General features: G+C 43.7%; 1 protein-coding gene across 6 annotated transcripts in view; it reads left to right on the top strand.

The window, feature by feature from the left end:
- IQSEC3 (IQ motif and Sec7 domain 3) overlaps positions 1-16,881 on the top strand; it is a 100,803-nt gene that overhangs the window by 43,244 nt on the left and 40,678 nt on the right. For 5 of the 6 annotated variants that reach the window (XM_027660745.1, XM_027660765.1, XM_027660726.1 and 2 more), the window contains exon 3: positions 6,305-6,501. The exons of the other annotated variant lie outside the window; for it this stretch is intronic. In XM_027660745.1, the coding sequence (XP_027516546.1) occupies positions 6,335-6,501 (167 nt within the window). In that variant the 5' untranslated portion in view covers positions 6,305-6,334. The remainder of the gene's footprint in view (positions 1-6,304; positions 6,502-16,881) is intronic. 6 annotated transcript variants of the gene reach the window in all.

Genomic DNA, 16,881 nt, shown 5'->3' with positions numbered 1-16,881 from the left:
TTAACTATCACCAACTTGTATCCAGTCCAGGCAGGTGTGGGGACACCAGCAATTCCCATAGCTCTCCCCCATCAGTGAGAGACGTCAGTGCCAAGAGCAAGGGGTCCAAGGAGCTTCAAAAGTACTTGAGATGCAGGTACTGCATATAACTTCTGTGCTTGGCCTTGTCCTTCTGTTCTTGCCATGTCCTTCTCTTCTCACAGCTTCCCACACTTCCATCTTACAGACCATCTCCTTTTTCTCAGGCCCCATCACCATTCTGTCAACAGCAAAGTGTTTTCTCTTTAAAGATTTCTCTCATCACACTGCTAGACTTTTACATCTGACCTTTGGTAAGAAGCCTGAGTTACTAGGGAGGGCTCTGAACTGGGCAGCTGAATTGCATTAGTGAGACTACAGCATTTTTAAAATTATATTTCTCTTGTTTGTTCTGCTCACTGGAGCACACTGTAGTTTCTGATTCCCTTCCAAGAAAAAAATATGAGTGCTGGACAACTGTGAAGAGAACAGGGGTGAGTGGGTGGGTGTGTATGTTTGAAAGTAGAGTTCAGCCATGCTTGGAGACAGGGTAAAGAAGCAGGACCCCTCCTACCCATTTGTGTATGAAAATGGAAGGGGTAACCCCCATGACGTCTGTGCAAAGGGCTCTCAAGCATTGGTAAAGTTTGCATGACAACCTGTGCACCTCCATGGCAGATGGGAGATGCTGGCAAGGAAGAGAAGGAGACGGCAGAGGAGGAGACTACAGATATTTCTGTGGTCAGCCACCTCTCCCTTGCGTTTCTGGAGTGAGACAGTTTTGGTTAAGCGTTCTATTTTGTCTGAATCAAGCCTCAATTTTGTCATGGTGTTCTATCTTCATACTTGAAGGGTCATACTTGACCCCGCCCCATTCTTGTCTCAGCCTCCATCTTACTTCTGATCAGTTCCTTTGGTTTCTAGTATTTTCTTGTTCTACAAGGCTGACATTCTTACAGTCTTTGGCTCTAGGGTTGTTTTTGTCAAGTTCTTGATCAGGCCTTCCTTTCATCCTGGTGACTCTCAAAGGCCCTGCCCATCCCTTGAGCCTGAGTTTGTCTGCCCTCCTACTGCTGGGATTTGACAGGTAAATTGAAGAAGAAGCAATCATTTGTTTCAGTAATTTAACAACTTTGGCAAGTTGCATCCAAAGATGAGTCTGAGCCAGGAAATTCCGAAGTGTGGGTGAATGACAACAACCTCAACTGCTTGTTGCATCTGGGCTTCCAGTTAAGGGGCTTCTCCTACTGATCTATGCCTGTCCATTTTATGCCTTTTGTAGCTTGTCCCACTCTGCAGGCCTCATGCTTTCCTTACTTTTTTCCCAGGACTTTCTTGCATCCTCTCCATTTCTAATGCCTCCAGATTCCAATAGCAGTCCTGAATTTGTTTGTGTGTGACACAATATGCTGTGCAGACATAAAAAAGGTTGAAACCAGCACAGCTATTCGAAAGTGAAAAACAGACACACAGAATATTTTGCTCTTTGAAACAGAGCACCTTTTAAGTGTGATCTCCCTACCTGACCATCTCAGGAGAGAAGAGCATCACTACTTCCCACATTGTGCCAGAAGAAAAGCAGAGCACATGCAGCACTGTTAAACTTACCAGTCAGCTTTATGCTGGCCAGAAAACATCTCCTAGTCTCTACCAGGTCCTGCAGTCAGCCATGGGCTTCTTTCATGTCTGAAGTTACATATACACTGCAGTGAGGAAGGCAAAAGAATGGCAGGGAGGGAAAAACTCAGGGTCACTGTGGAGCTGATGTCCATGTGATGTTCTGAAATGGCTCACTATGCTGCTTGGAGAAGCTCATCAGATTATTTACAGAGCCTGCCACGCTGCTCAAATCATGAACAAGCTCCCCATGGAACCAAGGCAGAACAAAAGTCAATCAAGACTGAAATGTGTGGGTCAGACAGCCTGAATAGGCAATCAGTTCCTGGGTGAGCCAAGCATATCCCTAAATAAGCTCGTCAGGTCTCCTGATGGGAGAACCTGGTACATAGGGGCTCCTTGTGCAGCTTTTCTGTGTCCCACTGAATGGACAGCCAGTCACAAGTAGTGCTGTGTTGAATTTTGATAAACCAGCTTGGGTTTATTCTATCTTTCCCTCTTCCATGATAGTTTTCCTAAATGAGATAAATCCTGTCAAAACTGATGCCACTAATAACCATCAACTATCTAGTTTTAATTAGAGTTTGCTTCATTAATGCCCCAACTCCTCTCTTCACAGCAGATTAAATAATGTACTTGCAGCTCATTTACACAAACCCCAAACTGCAAGGCTGAGCTGCAATCCTTTAATTAAACAGCCCGGCTGATCCCTGCCGCTGCCTCGGCTCATCAGTCTAAGCCGATTAAAGAGAATAGGGACTAATAAAGAGCATAAACAGGGAAGTGACTCTCATCTCTTCAAGGGACTTGGAGGCTCCAGCGGTGATCGGCTGCTTTCTTCTCCTCTACCTCAGCCCACATCCTGTCCTTCTGGGACTTGCAAGAATGGTCCTGCTTTCAGTAGGAACCCAGCCTCATCTTGTGGGACAGGAATCCTTTGGGAGGCTGAGGGAACATGGCCAGCAGGAGGGTGGCACAGCAGGCAAGGTGAAGATAAAAAGGGACATCAAAGCAGTAAGACAAGTGAGTGCCTGACTCCAGGAGAGACCAGCAAGAGCAGCCATGCAGCTCAAGTGAGGGGCAGAAGAGGAAGGAAATGCAGGGAATGACAGTAGGAAGTTGGCTGTCAGGAACAATCTAGGACAAAAATTTGTCTCTACTTGTGATGGTCACTGTCGTTCTTGTCTGGTCTTCCCTAATGTTTGTCTGCAAGATTTCTGACTCTTTCTTTGCTACCAATCTAGCTAAAAATGCCTTGGCTTCACATGGATGGGACTGATTAGGAACATGTCAGTGTCTAACCACTCAGCAGAAGCCAGCTCAATGAGGTGATTGGGATTATTCCCACTCATATTGTTCTGCTTTGCTTCACTGATTGCCACAAGCAGAGCTAGCCCCCTTCTCTCCTGCAGCATGTGAATTCCTCGTGGGGAAGTTACAGCTCCATGAGTTTAGCAATGCAAATTTCCCACCTGGCTGCTTAGCTGGGTTGCACCAGCAATTAGCAAGACTGGTGCTGTAGGCCATGAGTATTAAGAGACAGATTTGATCCCAGATTTTGCCAAGAAGCTCAGAGCCAAAGTACAAGATGAGGTGATGGCAGCAGAAGGCAGATTCCTGTTGCTGAACTCTAAGGGCTTTCCCATTTCAAAGTGCAGTATAAATCCTGTATATGGACCACCATTGTCTCCAATGGACTTGTACACTACTGGCTTCATGACCATAAGCCATCTTGCAGTTGGGTTTCCATTGAGTATGCCAAAGATCAGGTTAAGTGACAGGGAGAAACTCCATGGATGGCAGTAGGAGCTGACTCTGCCCCTTTACTGAGGTGCTGATCAGACTCTGATTTAGCCAAACCCTGTAATTTCATAAAGCAACTGCTCTTTTTCTTGCTGGCTTCTGCCTGTTAACAGTGGGGTTTCATTCTGGGGATTTGAATAGCCTAGTAATTGCATTTCCAGCCTCTCCCAGTCTCACACAGTAGAGACTGGCATCCCAGAACAATGACCTTAAAATGTGTCCAGCAGCAGCCCAGCTCTAACAGGATTACATACCATTTTCCTTTGTGTGAGGTAATAGGGCTGAGATGAGAAAGATTTGTTTCTATTAGAGTAATGAGAGGAAATGATGGAGTCACAATTGGAGGGAACAGTATATTCATTCAGTTGCCTTTCACAGGCTTTTCGGAGCCTGCCTCTGGCTCCCCTGTGGTGCTGAATAGGAAATCATCAGAAAATCACCTCTCCTCCAGCAATGGGAAAAGTTCTACACAAAACTTTAAGCGCTTGGGGCAGGTCCACTTTGGCAATGGACATGGGGATAGCACTGGAGTGCTGAAGCATCATGTCACAAGGGAGACTGGATGGGATCTGGGTACATTTCTGTAAAGGGCAGGATCAAATCCCAGAATAAATCTTCGGGAAGGGAGGATGTTCTGCTGCATTTGTGGGAAAGTCCTTGCTATCTGTAACAAGTGCAGATGAGGCCTGACCTGCTTTTTAGGCAAAGGAACCAGAGTCCTTCCAGGAAGAGGGAGCAGTCTTCTAGAAGGGCTTGGAGGTGTACTGAGCAGAAGGGCTAGGGTCTGAAACATCTATGGAAAAGTTCATATTTTCCCATAATATTTCCACACTTTTGAGTAGGGAGACTGCTGCTTAGATCAGAATTCAAACACGATTAGTGCAACTGGCGAAGTGTTTACTTCATGATTACAGACCAATGAAATTGTAACTCAATATAGTTGAGACTTCAGACAGCTGTGGACTCATTTCTAAAGTGCCTGCTGGATTAGTCGTTGTAGCCGGTTGGTTGCTTCCTGGCATCACAGCACCAGGTAGTGGTAAGGAGACCTGAGAACCATCAGCTACATCTCCAAGCCAGCCTTCCTTGCAGTTCTGGTGAAATTCCTTCTTGCCCCACTTGTGACTTACCAAAGTACTGAAATGAAAATACAGGTTCTTGCTGGAAGAGGTCCTTTGTGCTTGTTGCTCCATTTGTATATGTGGGAGGCTGATAAGTAGATGGACAGATTTTGGACGGTGTTTTCAAATCAAACCTTCAAACATCTTTCTTCCCAGCTCTCTGAGCTGCATAGGGGTATGCTACTCCTTAAGCAGCACATGTTTAAAACCCAAAATCTGATTTCATTTACCTCTGGAGATCTGCTCTCTCTGATTCTTCCCATTTCTTTACCTGAACTCTGTTTCCATTGAACATGCATTTGTTCTTTGTCCTATGAAGTCATGTTGGAAGGCGTTGGCACAAAAGAGCCATGAATATTATCCACTGCACAGTCACAACATCATGTCCTTCTTTGGCTCCCCACTGCTGTAGCCCAGAAGCATCTCTCCTCCCAGGACAGCTCTCACTTTGCCCTTGGATCACTCTAGGTCCTCTAACAGTTACATCCTCCTGAGAAATCCCTAAGACTTTGTTTCGGTTATGAATGAAATGTCCCTTAAGGCTGAAGCCCATGAAGTTGTTGAGAACTGAACCACTCACCAAGTGAATTCTCCTTCTGGGCACTACTGAAGCACCTTGATAAACAGTGGGGAATGATGATTTTGCACCAGTATCCATCACTCTTTAAGCATTACAGTAAAACAACTGAGCTACTCAACATTTTGTCTGAACTTGTAAAAGATTGCCTCACAGAAAGAATGCAAATCCAGCTCATGAAATGGGAAATTAGCATTTCTGACTTAGGATCACTGGCAGGATGTTGGATATAAAATCGGGAGGTCAGTGCTTCCTTTCATCTCAGAGCTACTCAGTGGCTCTGTCTCAGGTGTGAAGCATGATGATGGTTCTAGTCTATATCAATTCAGATCTATAACCTTCCACTTACAAAAGCATAACAACTCTGCCTAATTGGCCCCTAGCTGGCAGTGTCAAGTGGATGCTCCTACAATTAGTGGACAATGGAGGCTGAGTTCTCCTCTGATCCTTAATGGAGAACACTTAACAGGACGTGGACATGCCAGTGCAAAGCAAGCCTCCACACCCATGGTCTGTATCTTGTGTCCTCTGAGGGCAAATGACAGTACACAAAGCTCTTCAGTCTGACTTCTTGCATTCCTGCCAAAGTCCTCCACACCACTGGTTTTGAAAACACACAGAAGTTTGAGCAACATTTCTGCTTTGCTAGCACGTCCTGTTTGTGCTTCTCATTTCTTTTCCTTATTGAGGTCACAGGCATGAAGAGAAGATTTTTTTTCTGCTTCTTAACAGCTCATCTACTTCTTATTCTTCCCTCCCTGTAGACTTAATAATCCTGTTCCAGAGAGTACGATTGGAGGTTGCGGGGTTGCTGCAGACAGGCAGGGATGGGTCAGCAAAGTTCACATAAATATTCCCCCGGCTCACAGTTTTCAGAGTTTGGATTTTAGTCTGACACAAAGACGTGGGCGAGGAGTAATGTCTAGACCCAGATTTGAACTCTTCCCAAGCTAGGGAGTGAGTAGATTCCTTACTTTTTATGGGTGTTTTGTACAGTGAGGACTAGCAACTTTAATTGCTTTGCAGGAGCCTAGGCCCAGAATCACAAAGATATTTAGTGAATGTAGATTTAGGGCAAATATGGAAACACTTAGAATTATTAGCAAAAAATATTTTAGAGAACATCCTTAACATCATAGTTACCAACAACCTTGGGAATCTCTTGCAGGGAGGTATAGTTGGCAATTCTTCTGGTACTATGACCTGGGAGGAATGGCTCTTTCTGGAAGCATCCAAAGAAACAGGAGGTCAGTTTCAGATGCAGCGTCTCAGTCCCGTAAAGGAGATCCACCAGGACATTTTGGCACTATCTTCCACACAGACATTTCTCAGCTCCTCTCCAACAGCTGGTGCAGCCACTCTCAGGCAAGTGTGGAGAACATGAGGGTGGGGAAGTAAAGTAAGGAATAGATGGGCTCTTCAACAAGAAAAAAAATATTTCTGGTGGAATCTGGAGTCTCCCTGTCACGTTGGTTTCTTTGTTTGCCCCTATCAACACCTTTCTTCAGGAAGTGGAAGATGCCAGGAGAGAGAGGCCAAAAAACCCCCATATTTGAAGTATCTTATTTTGAAACTGCAAAGGTGCCCATCAGACACATGTTTTCTGAGAGCCTGAAGCTGTATACAGCCATTGCCTAGCCACAGGTTCTTCCAGTCCTTCCTTTCCCCCTGTTGCTTCTGTTGCTTACCTGAGTCCTGCCCTAGAGGAATTTGGACTTGGATTCAAGTACTCTTCTCCCACATGTGACAGTGCTTGCTATTTCTTGGGCCATGGTAATACCAGTGAAAGAGGATCAATCATAGCCAACCTTACAGTTGCGGAAGCCACTTTCAACAGTTGTTGAGATCAGTTAATCAGTTAGTTGCATTAATACCAGACAATTCATTCTTGGCTTGCAGATGATCCTCGTGTTCTCTCTCCCCTATATTGTGGAGAATTCCTTGCCTGTAACATGGCAACTTTTTGGTACCGGGAGAATGCAACATAAATGCCTGCTGTATCCTGTGTTTTCTGTGTGCTAATGCCACAGAGATGCAAGAGAAGAGGCTATGCCAGCCTTGGAAATATTCCTGTATCTAGCACTGAAAAGCAGGCACAGACGGTTGATAAAATAATAGCAGATGGACTGTGGTGGAGCTCACACCATTCATCCTAATCCTCTACTAATATCATCTGACCTGATCTGCATCAGTCAAGATGTACCCACCCCCAAAATTGAGCCATTCCAGACCTTTTGTACACTATGGTGTGGTTCTGTGGAACTTGACAGGTGGTTTCTGTAGACCCTCTGTCCACAGGCTTATTAATGGCTTGTAAGGCAGAGACAGATAGGGCAAAGAGATGAAAAAAAGGAGCCAATGAGAAAGAAAGGGAGACAGACTCATCCCAACAAATGTAACAGTGCTACTGTAAGAAAAATGAATGGCAAACATGCTATACAGAGAAGAATGACAGGAGAGAAGGAGCAGGAAAAGCAGGAAGATAAAAAATAGTGTAAATGAAAGAAGAAACTGGAGGGAACAAGAGCATATGAGCAGGAGATAAATGAGCAGGTCCCTTGGCTGGAATAGTCCTGTTCATGCCAGCATTCTTTGGCAGTGACAGCAATGAGGCTGGGGCCTTTTATTACACATTTTCTTGTAGTGTGATCTCAATCCAAAGGCCTTTTGTCTCTTTTGTGCTCTGCAACACTAACTCACTCCTATGAAGGTTCATCTTCTGACCACCCCCATGGGATAGGCTCTGTTCTCAAATATAATAAGCTCTCCTTTTGAAAAATCATCTCTGCACCAGAATTTCTTCTTCTGCATGTGGCCCTGGCAGGCTTTCATACGTTTCAGGAAGAACTGAAGAATCTGAGATGCTGAAGAGGAGCACTCTGTACAGCTGCTCAGGCCACTCTGTTTGGGTTCTGAAAACATCTAGATAGATGAGGGAGTGGGTGTAAAAAAGTTGGGACATTTTTGGGACTGTCACCTTGCTTGTTCAAGGCATAAACAGGACCTGAGTTCAGTGAGATTTTTCTTTTGAGACTGAAGAGCCTAACTCTGGCCACGCCACTTAGAAGTGTGTTCTAGTAATTTTTAACCATCTCTGACTGGCACCTTAGTTCATCAATGCATAGATTGTCCCATCATCCCACTGGGAATTGTATTTGCGTAGTGATTAGACCTGTATGTCACCTTTGTGATGCCCCACACTGGTATGTTGCTGCTTTCCTCTGAACAGGTCATGATGCTGTTATTATTGCCTAAGTTGACTGCAATCTCTTTCATTCCATCTTTTGGAGAAAGAGGGAAGACCGGGATAGGCTGCCCTATGTACACACTGCTGGTAGTCTTTTGCACGTCTTTTAGGGTGACTGACAAAATATAACAGATGCCTGTGGTTTCATAGAATACACTAATGTGAGAGTGGTGAGTCAAGATGCACAAAACTGGATGACATAGAATGATGTTGTGAGAAGTGTTGCTGTGCTGTTACAGCACAACTGGATCTGATAAGGATGTTACAGATTGTCTTAAAATAGAGCATATTGGGCTGGATCCTTCACTGACTTTGGTGCAATCCACTGGCATAAAGCCATTTAGCACCAGTCAGAGTACTGCTCAACCACACAGTAGGATTGCTTTTGTCTAGGAAAACTCCAGTTTTTCTTAATGATCTCACTCCAAAAGTTCCATGTCTGAGTATAGAGAATAAAGGTGGGAATAGTTTTCATTCCTCATAGGTAAGTGAATTTTATGTGCCGTGGGGGAATATGAGCTTGCACGACCAAATATGTAAGCTGCTAAGTCATTCTGTTTTCCAAATGGGAGTGAGGAAAGGTAGAAAAAGGAATGAAGCCTAGGGGAAGAGAAGTGACATGAAGTGGATCAGAGCGTGAGCAAAGCAGCAGTGACAAAATAGGTTAAAACCTGGAAAAGTAGAGCTTTGTGCCTACTGCGTAAGGCTGTGGGGGTGGTCACTGGATTGGGAAAAGGAGGAAGGAGTGCTAGCCTTGCTGTTTCTATTTTGGTCTTCAGCCAAAGGCCAACACAAACCCCTAGATCTGAACACAGTGGCTAAGTTAAAAACTGGATCATATTCGATTTCCTAAAGCTGGTAAATGGCGTTTGGACTGTCTGTATTGAGCAGGATGGTGATTTGAAGCTGTGTTACTCTTTCTGTTGAGGAGAACCGGGTTTCCTTCTGCTTGGTTTGGCACAAGCAGTGTCCTTCTACTGGGCTGCAGTGGTTGCAAGAGATGAAACAGCTGAGATACTTGAGAATAGAAATAAAATTTTTCTGAGTCACAAGAAGATCTTCCTGTGAAATGGCTCACTCAACTGCCTTCAGAAATCAATTACCCTGATCCCTTAGGAGGGAACCCAGAGGTGCAGTCCAAGGTAGGGTCCATCACAACAGGTGGAAAAAGAAAACCACAGAAGCCCTTGCCTTGATTTATATGCCAAGAGCTGTGTCCCTCACCCAGCTCATAGGCAGCTGAATTAGGAGAGCAATGGGCTGAGGGGACATGCAAGGTTTCCTTTCCTTGTAGAGACTCTGCTGCCTCCCAGCCCTGAATTCATCTCATTTTAGCAGTGAAATTCTATCTTCTGCATGATTGCACTGGCAGGCTTTTGTCAGCGAATTTGGTGATGTTCAAACCTGCCTCGGGGATGAGGAGCCAAGAGATCTGAGTTGAAGTGGCAGAAAGACTGCTGCTGAGAAGCCAAGTTTCTCTTTCCCGGGGTGCTGAGCGGGCAGTTACACTAATGTAGGATGCCATCTGTTTTTTCCTTCTCTAAAAGGTCGTGTTTACCAAACGTTGGAGAGGCAAGAGAGGTCCAGGGTTAAAGTAAAAGTAATTAAACCCTGAGAGCAGGGCCTCCCATGCCTTCAGTATCCACTTGATGCTTTTCACACCTCAGTGATAAGCACAGGTACCCCGTTTGAAGCAGCCACAGTTAACCCTCTCTGCAGTGACAGGCTGTGGGACCTCCTTGTCTAACCTGCAGAGACAACACAGAACCAGCCTGGGGTGTCAAGCCCTGAGATGTGACAGGCAGCTCAGAAAGGGGCTCTACTTCCTAAGCTAAGCCCTGTGCTCCTGCAGCTGGAGAAACAGGAGTCATGGCTAGGAAAGGAAGAGGAAAGAGGGATATGCCAGAGGGGTGGCCAAAGTACCATTATGAGATGTCACCCAGACACACGCAGGAACTGTAAGAAAAAAACTGTGACAAGCACACCACCCAGCACAGCCAGCCTTGTTCCATGAACACCACGTGAGAGCTGCCTTAGCTGTTCCAAGTTACCCTCTGGAAGAGCCTGTCTTTCCCCACAAAAAACAGAGATCCTAGTCCTCTGGTGGCTGAAGTCCCTCATGGAGAGCCAGGCCCTCAGCAAGAGCCAGCCCAGTCTGACACCTGGACAATCATCTTTGAACCATGAGGGTATGGGATGCTTCAGAAAAATTTAATTCCTATAGTGTTGTTCTGTACCAAACAGCACAGCAACACAACAATGTGGGAATTACAACAGCATATGGGGATCAAGTTTAAATATGAAATCTGAAATGAAGGCCCTGACTTTGGCAGGTTGGTCCCTGTGGGACAGGAGGCATTTGATAGTATTATTACATTATCTGTCTGCTTAATGTACAGCTCACCAAAACCACTTTAAGCAATGTTGAAAAGATGTTACCTGCTTCAGTCTGTGCTAAAGGATGTTAAATTTAATTGATTTCCAATGTATTTACTGTACCCTACTGTCAAATCTATTTTACAGGTGTGTGCGCTGGCCTTTTTATGAAACAGATTATATATTCTGGGATAGGTAATGAGCTCAGCTAATTATCATTAAATCCTCTTGGGTAAAACTAGTGTGAGAAGATGGCTTGATGCCACTGCTTTGCAAGGTGTTATATGAATGTAGACAAAATCAGAATCTTGTTCCTATATTTGTCTTTGTCGGAGGAGACCGTCTGAGAAAGCTGCAGCTCGGCTGGCAGGGGATGATTTGCCAAGATCAAATTCCAAGTTCCCTGCCTCTCTGGCAGGAGAGACTTTTGCCTTCCATCAGTTTCAGCATGCTCCCAGGGAGCATTGCCTCCAAGTCACCCTAAAACCTGAACTTAAAAGCAAATCAGAAGCAATTCTTTTGCACTCAGATACCCTGCACGTCAGAAATCTCTGAACTTTGAAAAGATCCCATAATATATTACCAAGCCTGTCTCAGCCATTTTTTTTTTCATTGAATTCTGATGAACCCATTCACCCATATGTCATGGGTGTCCTCAGGGAACACTGAAATGGTATAAACTGAAAAGGCACTTTGGACCCTGCTAAGTCAGCAGTTGATTTATTTTTTTCCTGAACAGTTAAGCTCAGGAAAGACAGAGGGAGCATAGGTTCTTGCAAACTTGGGGTCTGGACTCCATTCTACTGACATTAGCTGGTGACCTCTTTTTCTAATTCTCTATATGGCACTTTGTAAGGGTTTTTTATTCTGACATCTGTGAAGCTTTGAAATCTCATATGACTCTCAGGCCATGATAATATTAATCACTTATGGCAATTTGAGAGCAGTATATATACAATAACCAACGGATCCTCATACTGAGCTCTGTGAAATGTATTAATAAATTTTTGTGGTATTTCACAACTAGGCCATGTAGTCTTTGCCTCTCTTACGGGTCACAATCCCAGTCACTGACCTCGAATACCATGAAGAAGGTGTTTGGTAAGTTATACATGGGAAACAGCAATATGGTCTTTGCCTCTGTAGTACTTTTGTAACACCTCACAGCCTTCCATACAATTAGCTAGACTTTTTTGCATAACCATTATACCTGATAACAGTGCATCTGAACATCCTCTTCTTGGGTGACTGGTTTCTCAAACCACTCACCAAACCCAGAGGTGCCATTGCCATTTTTTTGTTCCTCTGTTATTGCTCTTATTTATCTGAAAAAATTTTTATTCTTGGAGGAGAGAGGAGCAAAGAGATGAGTTTTGTGCCACAACCACACGGGAGCTCTTTAGCTCTGGAGTGATCAGTGAGAAAGCTCAGGTTTAATTTCTTACAGCACTAACATTATTGTCCCTGAGAATAGTCCTTCTGGCCCTGTTTAGTCACTCAGCTACTCTGTAAACACTTTTGTGAGAGCTCTGAAAATTAGTCTTAGACTTGAACTGATTCTGATTTTTGACAGTGGTGCAATGGAATGTAGTGTCTGGAGCACATAACTTGTGTGTTTCTGCCTGCAGGTCTAGCTTGAAATTGTCTTTAAAGATTTGTGGGGAAGGGGCTGCATGTTGTTACTCAAGTCATCAAGTATGGGAATGTTTAAACCTGACAGTCAAGGTCCAACAGATAACCATGGTTCATTTCCACAGCTGTCAATTAGAAGCACAGATCTTTGCCAAGCTGGAAACATGTATTTCTAGAAGCAAGGAGGTGATGAGTATGCGAGGAAGGGCACCATCCTCATGCTTTAGCAAATGATAACTAGTCAAATCTCTCCCAGGACAGACAGTGATGCAACAGCTCTGTACAGACATGGGGAGCGGATACTACTAGGAATGGGTATATGGGCTTCTCTGGCTTGATAATTTAGTATCACTGATTTGGTCTTTACATTTCCAAAGTAGCAGGAAGGGAGAAAAGAGAGTCATAAAAAACCCCCTACATAATACCATTTCTCCTCTATCATCTCCCTACATCCTTCCCTTACTCTAATCCTTACATAAAATCTTCCTGAGAAACCTGCACATAAAAGCTAAGTATCAGAAATCTTATTTACTTGTGCTAAATAAAAACATTTATGAGCACCAGCTGAATTGTCTCAGCGAGAGCTTTTTCACCATCCTGCTTTCTTGAAACAAACACTAGGATTCAGCTCAAAACCCTGATTTCCCTGTTTTGAAATGCTAGACTGGTGAAAGTATTTTATATAAGCCCCGAGTCAGGCTGTCTGTAGTCACCAATTTTGTTAACAAACCTGGTTGCTGTCTGCAGCTGGCATGAACAAGTCAGCAGTGCAGAAGTACAGGAGATACCTGAAACATGAGAGATTTTTTTTTATAGCAGGTGAAATCTATTTGTAATAATGACTAAGCTAGTTGCTATGGGTCATAAAAGTCAGATAGGAACATCTAGGAAGAAGAGAACAGCTGATTTTTTAGTCTTACCTTTTTTTTTTTATTCTGATTGCAAGTGATTTACATTAATGTTACAACTTTCAATCAAACAGAATTCAAAGAAATTACAAACCTTCCCTACTTGATTGTATGACTGGCAGAAAATTATTGAATTAATCATGCAAGAGTAGCTGTAAAAGCTGTGAAAAATGGTGGTATATGATACCTTAGGACAGCAAGTAAAGAACACCGATTACAGTTGAAACTGCAGGGGTGATGCTGGGATACAGAACTAAATTAACCTAGTTGGAGTTTGGCCGGGACTTTGGGATTCACACCTTAGACTCTGCATGGGACTTTTAATTATTGCAAGTGGTTAGACAAATTTTCTCATCCAAGAAACAGAACGTGCAATAGATCCATTCCCCTTCTTCATCTCACAGCCAGGGAGGCTGATTGCTTATTTACCAAGGGAAAACAAGTGGGTCCTGTAATTTGCTTAATAACATTTTTTTTCCCAGAGATCTTCCAGGCTACAGAGCCTATTCTTGCCCTACTTTCCTTACTGTTGGTGGTTTTGGGTTTTTGGTTTTTTTTTTGGTTATTGTGACTATAATATCTCCTGAGCCTTCATTTTTTAACAAAACCTGTGTTCTACCGATGCAAATCAACTGTGTCACTCAGGGCAGAGGGAAAAAAATCAGGATTGTTGAGTTTTTAGCCTGTATTTCACTACAGGATCGGTTTTGATCTTTAGCAGTGTATTTTATTTCTTTTTGGGGGCTTCATCAGTTGCTGCTACTGGACAACAAAAAATAAACCTCCTCAAAACTCTTCCTCAGAAACAGGTTCAAGATGGGAGTAAAACTGGGAGGAATACAGGTGGTAAGTGGAACCACAGGGCTGTAATGCTAACATTCAGATTGCTAAGCAAACTCATTTTTTCCACTGCTTATAAGTCACTGAAGTATACCAGCTGAAAATGAAATTTCCCAGGTTTGCCCAAAGGTGAAGCAGGTATTTTTTCCAGATTTTTTCACACTAAGTAAAACTGGTTCAGCCATTTTTTATCACTTTTCTTTCCACAACAGAACGCGTAAAAACTATTCCCACTTCAGCAAGAGTGTTTGCTATTGTGTTCTGAACAGCACAACAGCCAAACCACCATGGGGTTAAAAAGTTTATATTTAGCATAAAAACATCTAGCTGAAAAATGCCTTTGAGTGCTTCAGTGGAATCTGATTTTGATCTGACCGAATTTTGACCCGCAGAAAATTCCACGCTTCAGCACAATCCATTCTGTATGGGTGTATTCAGTGGGCTCAGAGCACGCACGGAGGAGGAAGGCAAGGTTGATGTGTACGTGTGGGGACCTCGTGTCCTTATCCCAGCACTGTATCTGCAGGGGCTTCAGTTACGCCCCATGAGGGCAGCGCTGAGGCTGACGGTGCTTCTTACACACCCAGTGACTGAGTGTGTGCACTTAGTGCTTGCAGTCTTAGGGCCCTTCTGTGTCTCAAGGAATAAACTAAATGTCCAGTGAGATTAAAGGGGGTTTCCAACCATTCTGGATTGGTCCAATGTCCTCTGCCCCATTGGCCAAGGTCAGAATCAGGTCTGGTGAGGGTATCCAGCATCAGACACAGCCCAGTCATCAGTGGGTAGGTCCATGGTGATGAGGCAGATCCAAGGTCAAGCTGGGGAGTCAGTCCTCAGGGTCTGATCAAGTGGATTTGTGGCCACATAATGGGGAAAGCTGTGGCAGGGCTGGAGACCAGTGTTCCTACAGTGTGGCTGGGGCAGGGATTGATGGCTCCTGGGCTCGGCTGAAAAGGGGCAGCTGTGCAGGGGATATTTGTGGGACTCCCAGGTGAGACTGGTCAGGCTTTAAGTGACAAGGCTTTTCATAGAGCCTGGGGAATCTTTGTGTATGGAGATATTGAAGAGTTGCCTGGAGAAGGCCCATCTGTCTTTGAAAATGGCCCTGCTTTGAGCAGGCAGTTGGAATAGAGACCTCTAGCCTTCCTCCCAGCCTAGATTATTCTATGATACTACAAACCCTTTTACTTCTGTATTAGCAGTGCATGCAGGATGTGCTGTCACTGTGAATGTGACACTCAGGCTCTAAACTGTGTGTGACAGAAAACCAGACAGATAGTGTGCACCCACCAGAGGTGATGTATTCCTTACAGGGCAACAGGACCGAAAGCTTCAAACTCTTGCTCACACACTTCATGTTCTGCCATGAGCAGCCAGCAAAGGTCCTCAGAAAAACAAAGCTAAGCAAATGTGTGAGCGTTTAGAGGACCATCATGTCAGGGAATATTTGCTGGCATTTAGAGACCATTCATGCTCCAAGGGGAGTCAACTGGCTCTCTAGCCTACTGCCTTGGGCCCTGATCTGCCCTGAAGAAGGTCTGCATAGCACATTGTGCACTGAGGCCTTGACTCAGCAGAGCAATTTGGGATGTGTGTCTTGCTGAATCAGAGCTTATGTGTCTAGCAGAAATTGCTTTATAGGGCACAGTCCAGTTCCCACTGAAATACTTGCGAGGATTTCGGCACGCACTTCAACGAAAACGTGATCTATGTCACCTGGTCACCCCTTGAGCTGAGGATAAAAATTGCTACTCTACTGGTTAAAATGAGAATGTATAGAACAGGGGCTGCCAATGCAGTGAGAGCTGTAAGGGAAAAGTCTGTTGTAAAGGTTTCCTGCAATGTGGATGGACGTGGAACAGAAGGAGTTAAAAATGGCTACATACTTTAGGAGTGTATCTGTAAGTGTAGAAAAACGTGTAGTATCAGGAATAGAATAGTGAAAACTTTTATAAGGTGTACAACCTAAAAGAATAGTTTTATGCCTCATTTTAATGGTGATATTTCCTGATTGATGAGTATGGAAAGACATCATTTTAATATGGTTTGACAAAGTTGGTTATATAGCATTTATGTAAGAGACTGGCTTCTTCTGGGAATATATTTTTTTAAATCTAACTGGTGACTATATGCACATGTATAAAAGAAGAAGCTTTCTACCTTGAAATCTTTCATCTTTCATAATTCTAAAGTTGTGGTACTGTCTTTGCTTCATCAGATGTGGAGCCCTCTCAGAAAATGTGGGAATATTTCTAAATTTGATTGTTAAATCTATTGAACAGAAGAGCTGCCACTGGAGAGAATACACTTCCTAAAGTACTAGTAAGTGTTCAGAAGTACTCTGAAGCTCAGGAGGCAAAGTCTATTTACAGTTAGAAGACTTGGGCTCTTAAGTGCTTGCAGCACTTTTGAAAATAAGACTTAAATGCTTCTAGGTAATTTGGGCACTACGGAAAATCATATCTGATTTTCCTGGTTTTGCTCTGACATCAACATCAATCATAAAATGATTTATTATATAGATAATAGCAGAACTAGTATGTGGAGCAAATCCAAGAGAAATAAATATGATTCAGATATGAGTTAGATAATTTAATGGTGTTTAAATATGGGAGGCAGTACATATCCTTGGTTTCAGTGGAATTAAGTGCATTGGTTCTGTAGAAATTATCTCCAAACTAGATGTTACTCTCAGCTAAATAATCATTCCTTGGAAACCAATGTGTCTGATGGACATGGTGC

This window comes from Corapipo altera, unplaced genomic scaffold (genome assembly GCF_003945725.1).
Source record: "Corapipo altera isolate COAL_440 unplaced genomic scaffold, ASM394572v1 1, whole genome shotgun sequence".
NCBI lineage: Eukaryota > Metazoa > Chordata > Aves > Passeriformes > Pipridae > Corapipo > Corapipo altera.
Note: the sequence above shows the minus strand (reverse complement) of the source record. Positions and strands in the feature narration are given on the sequence as shown.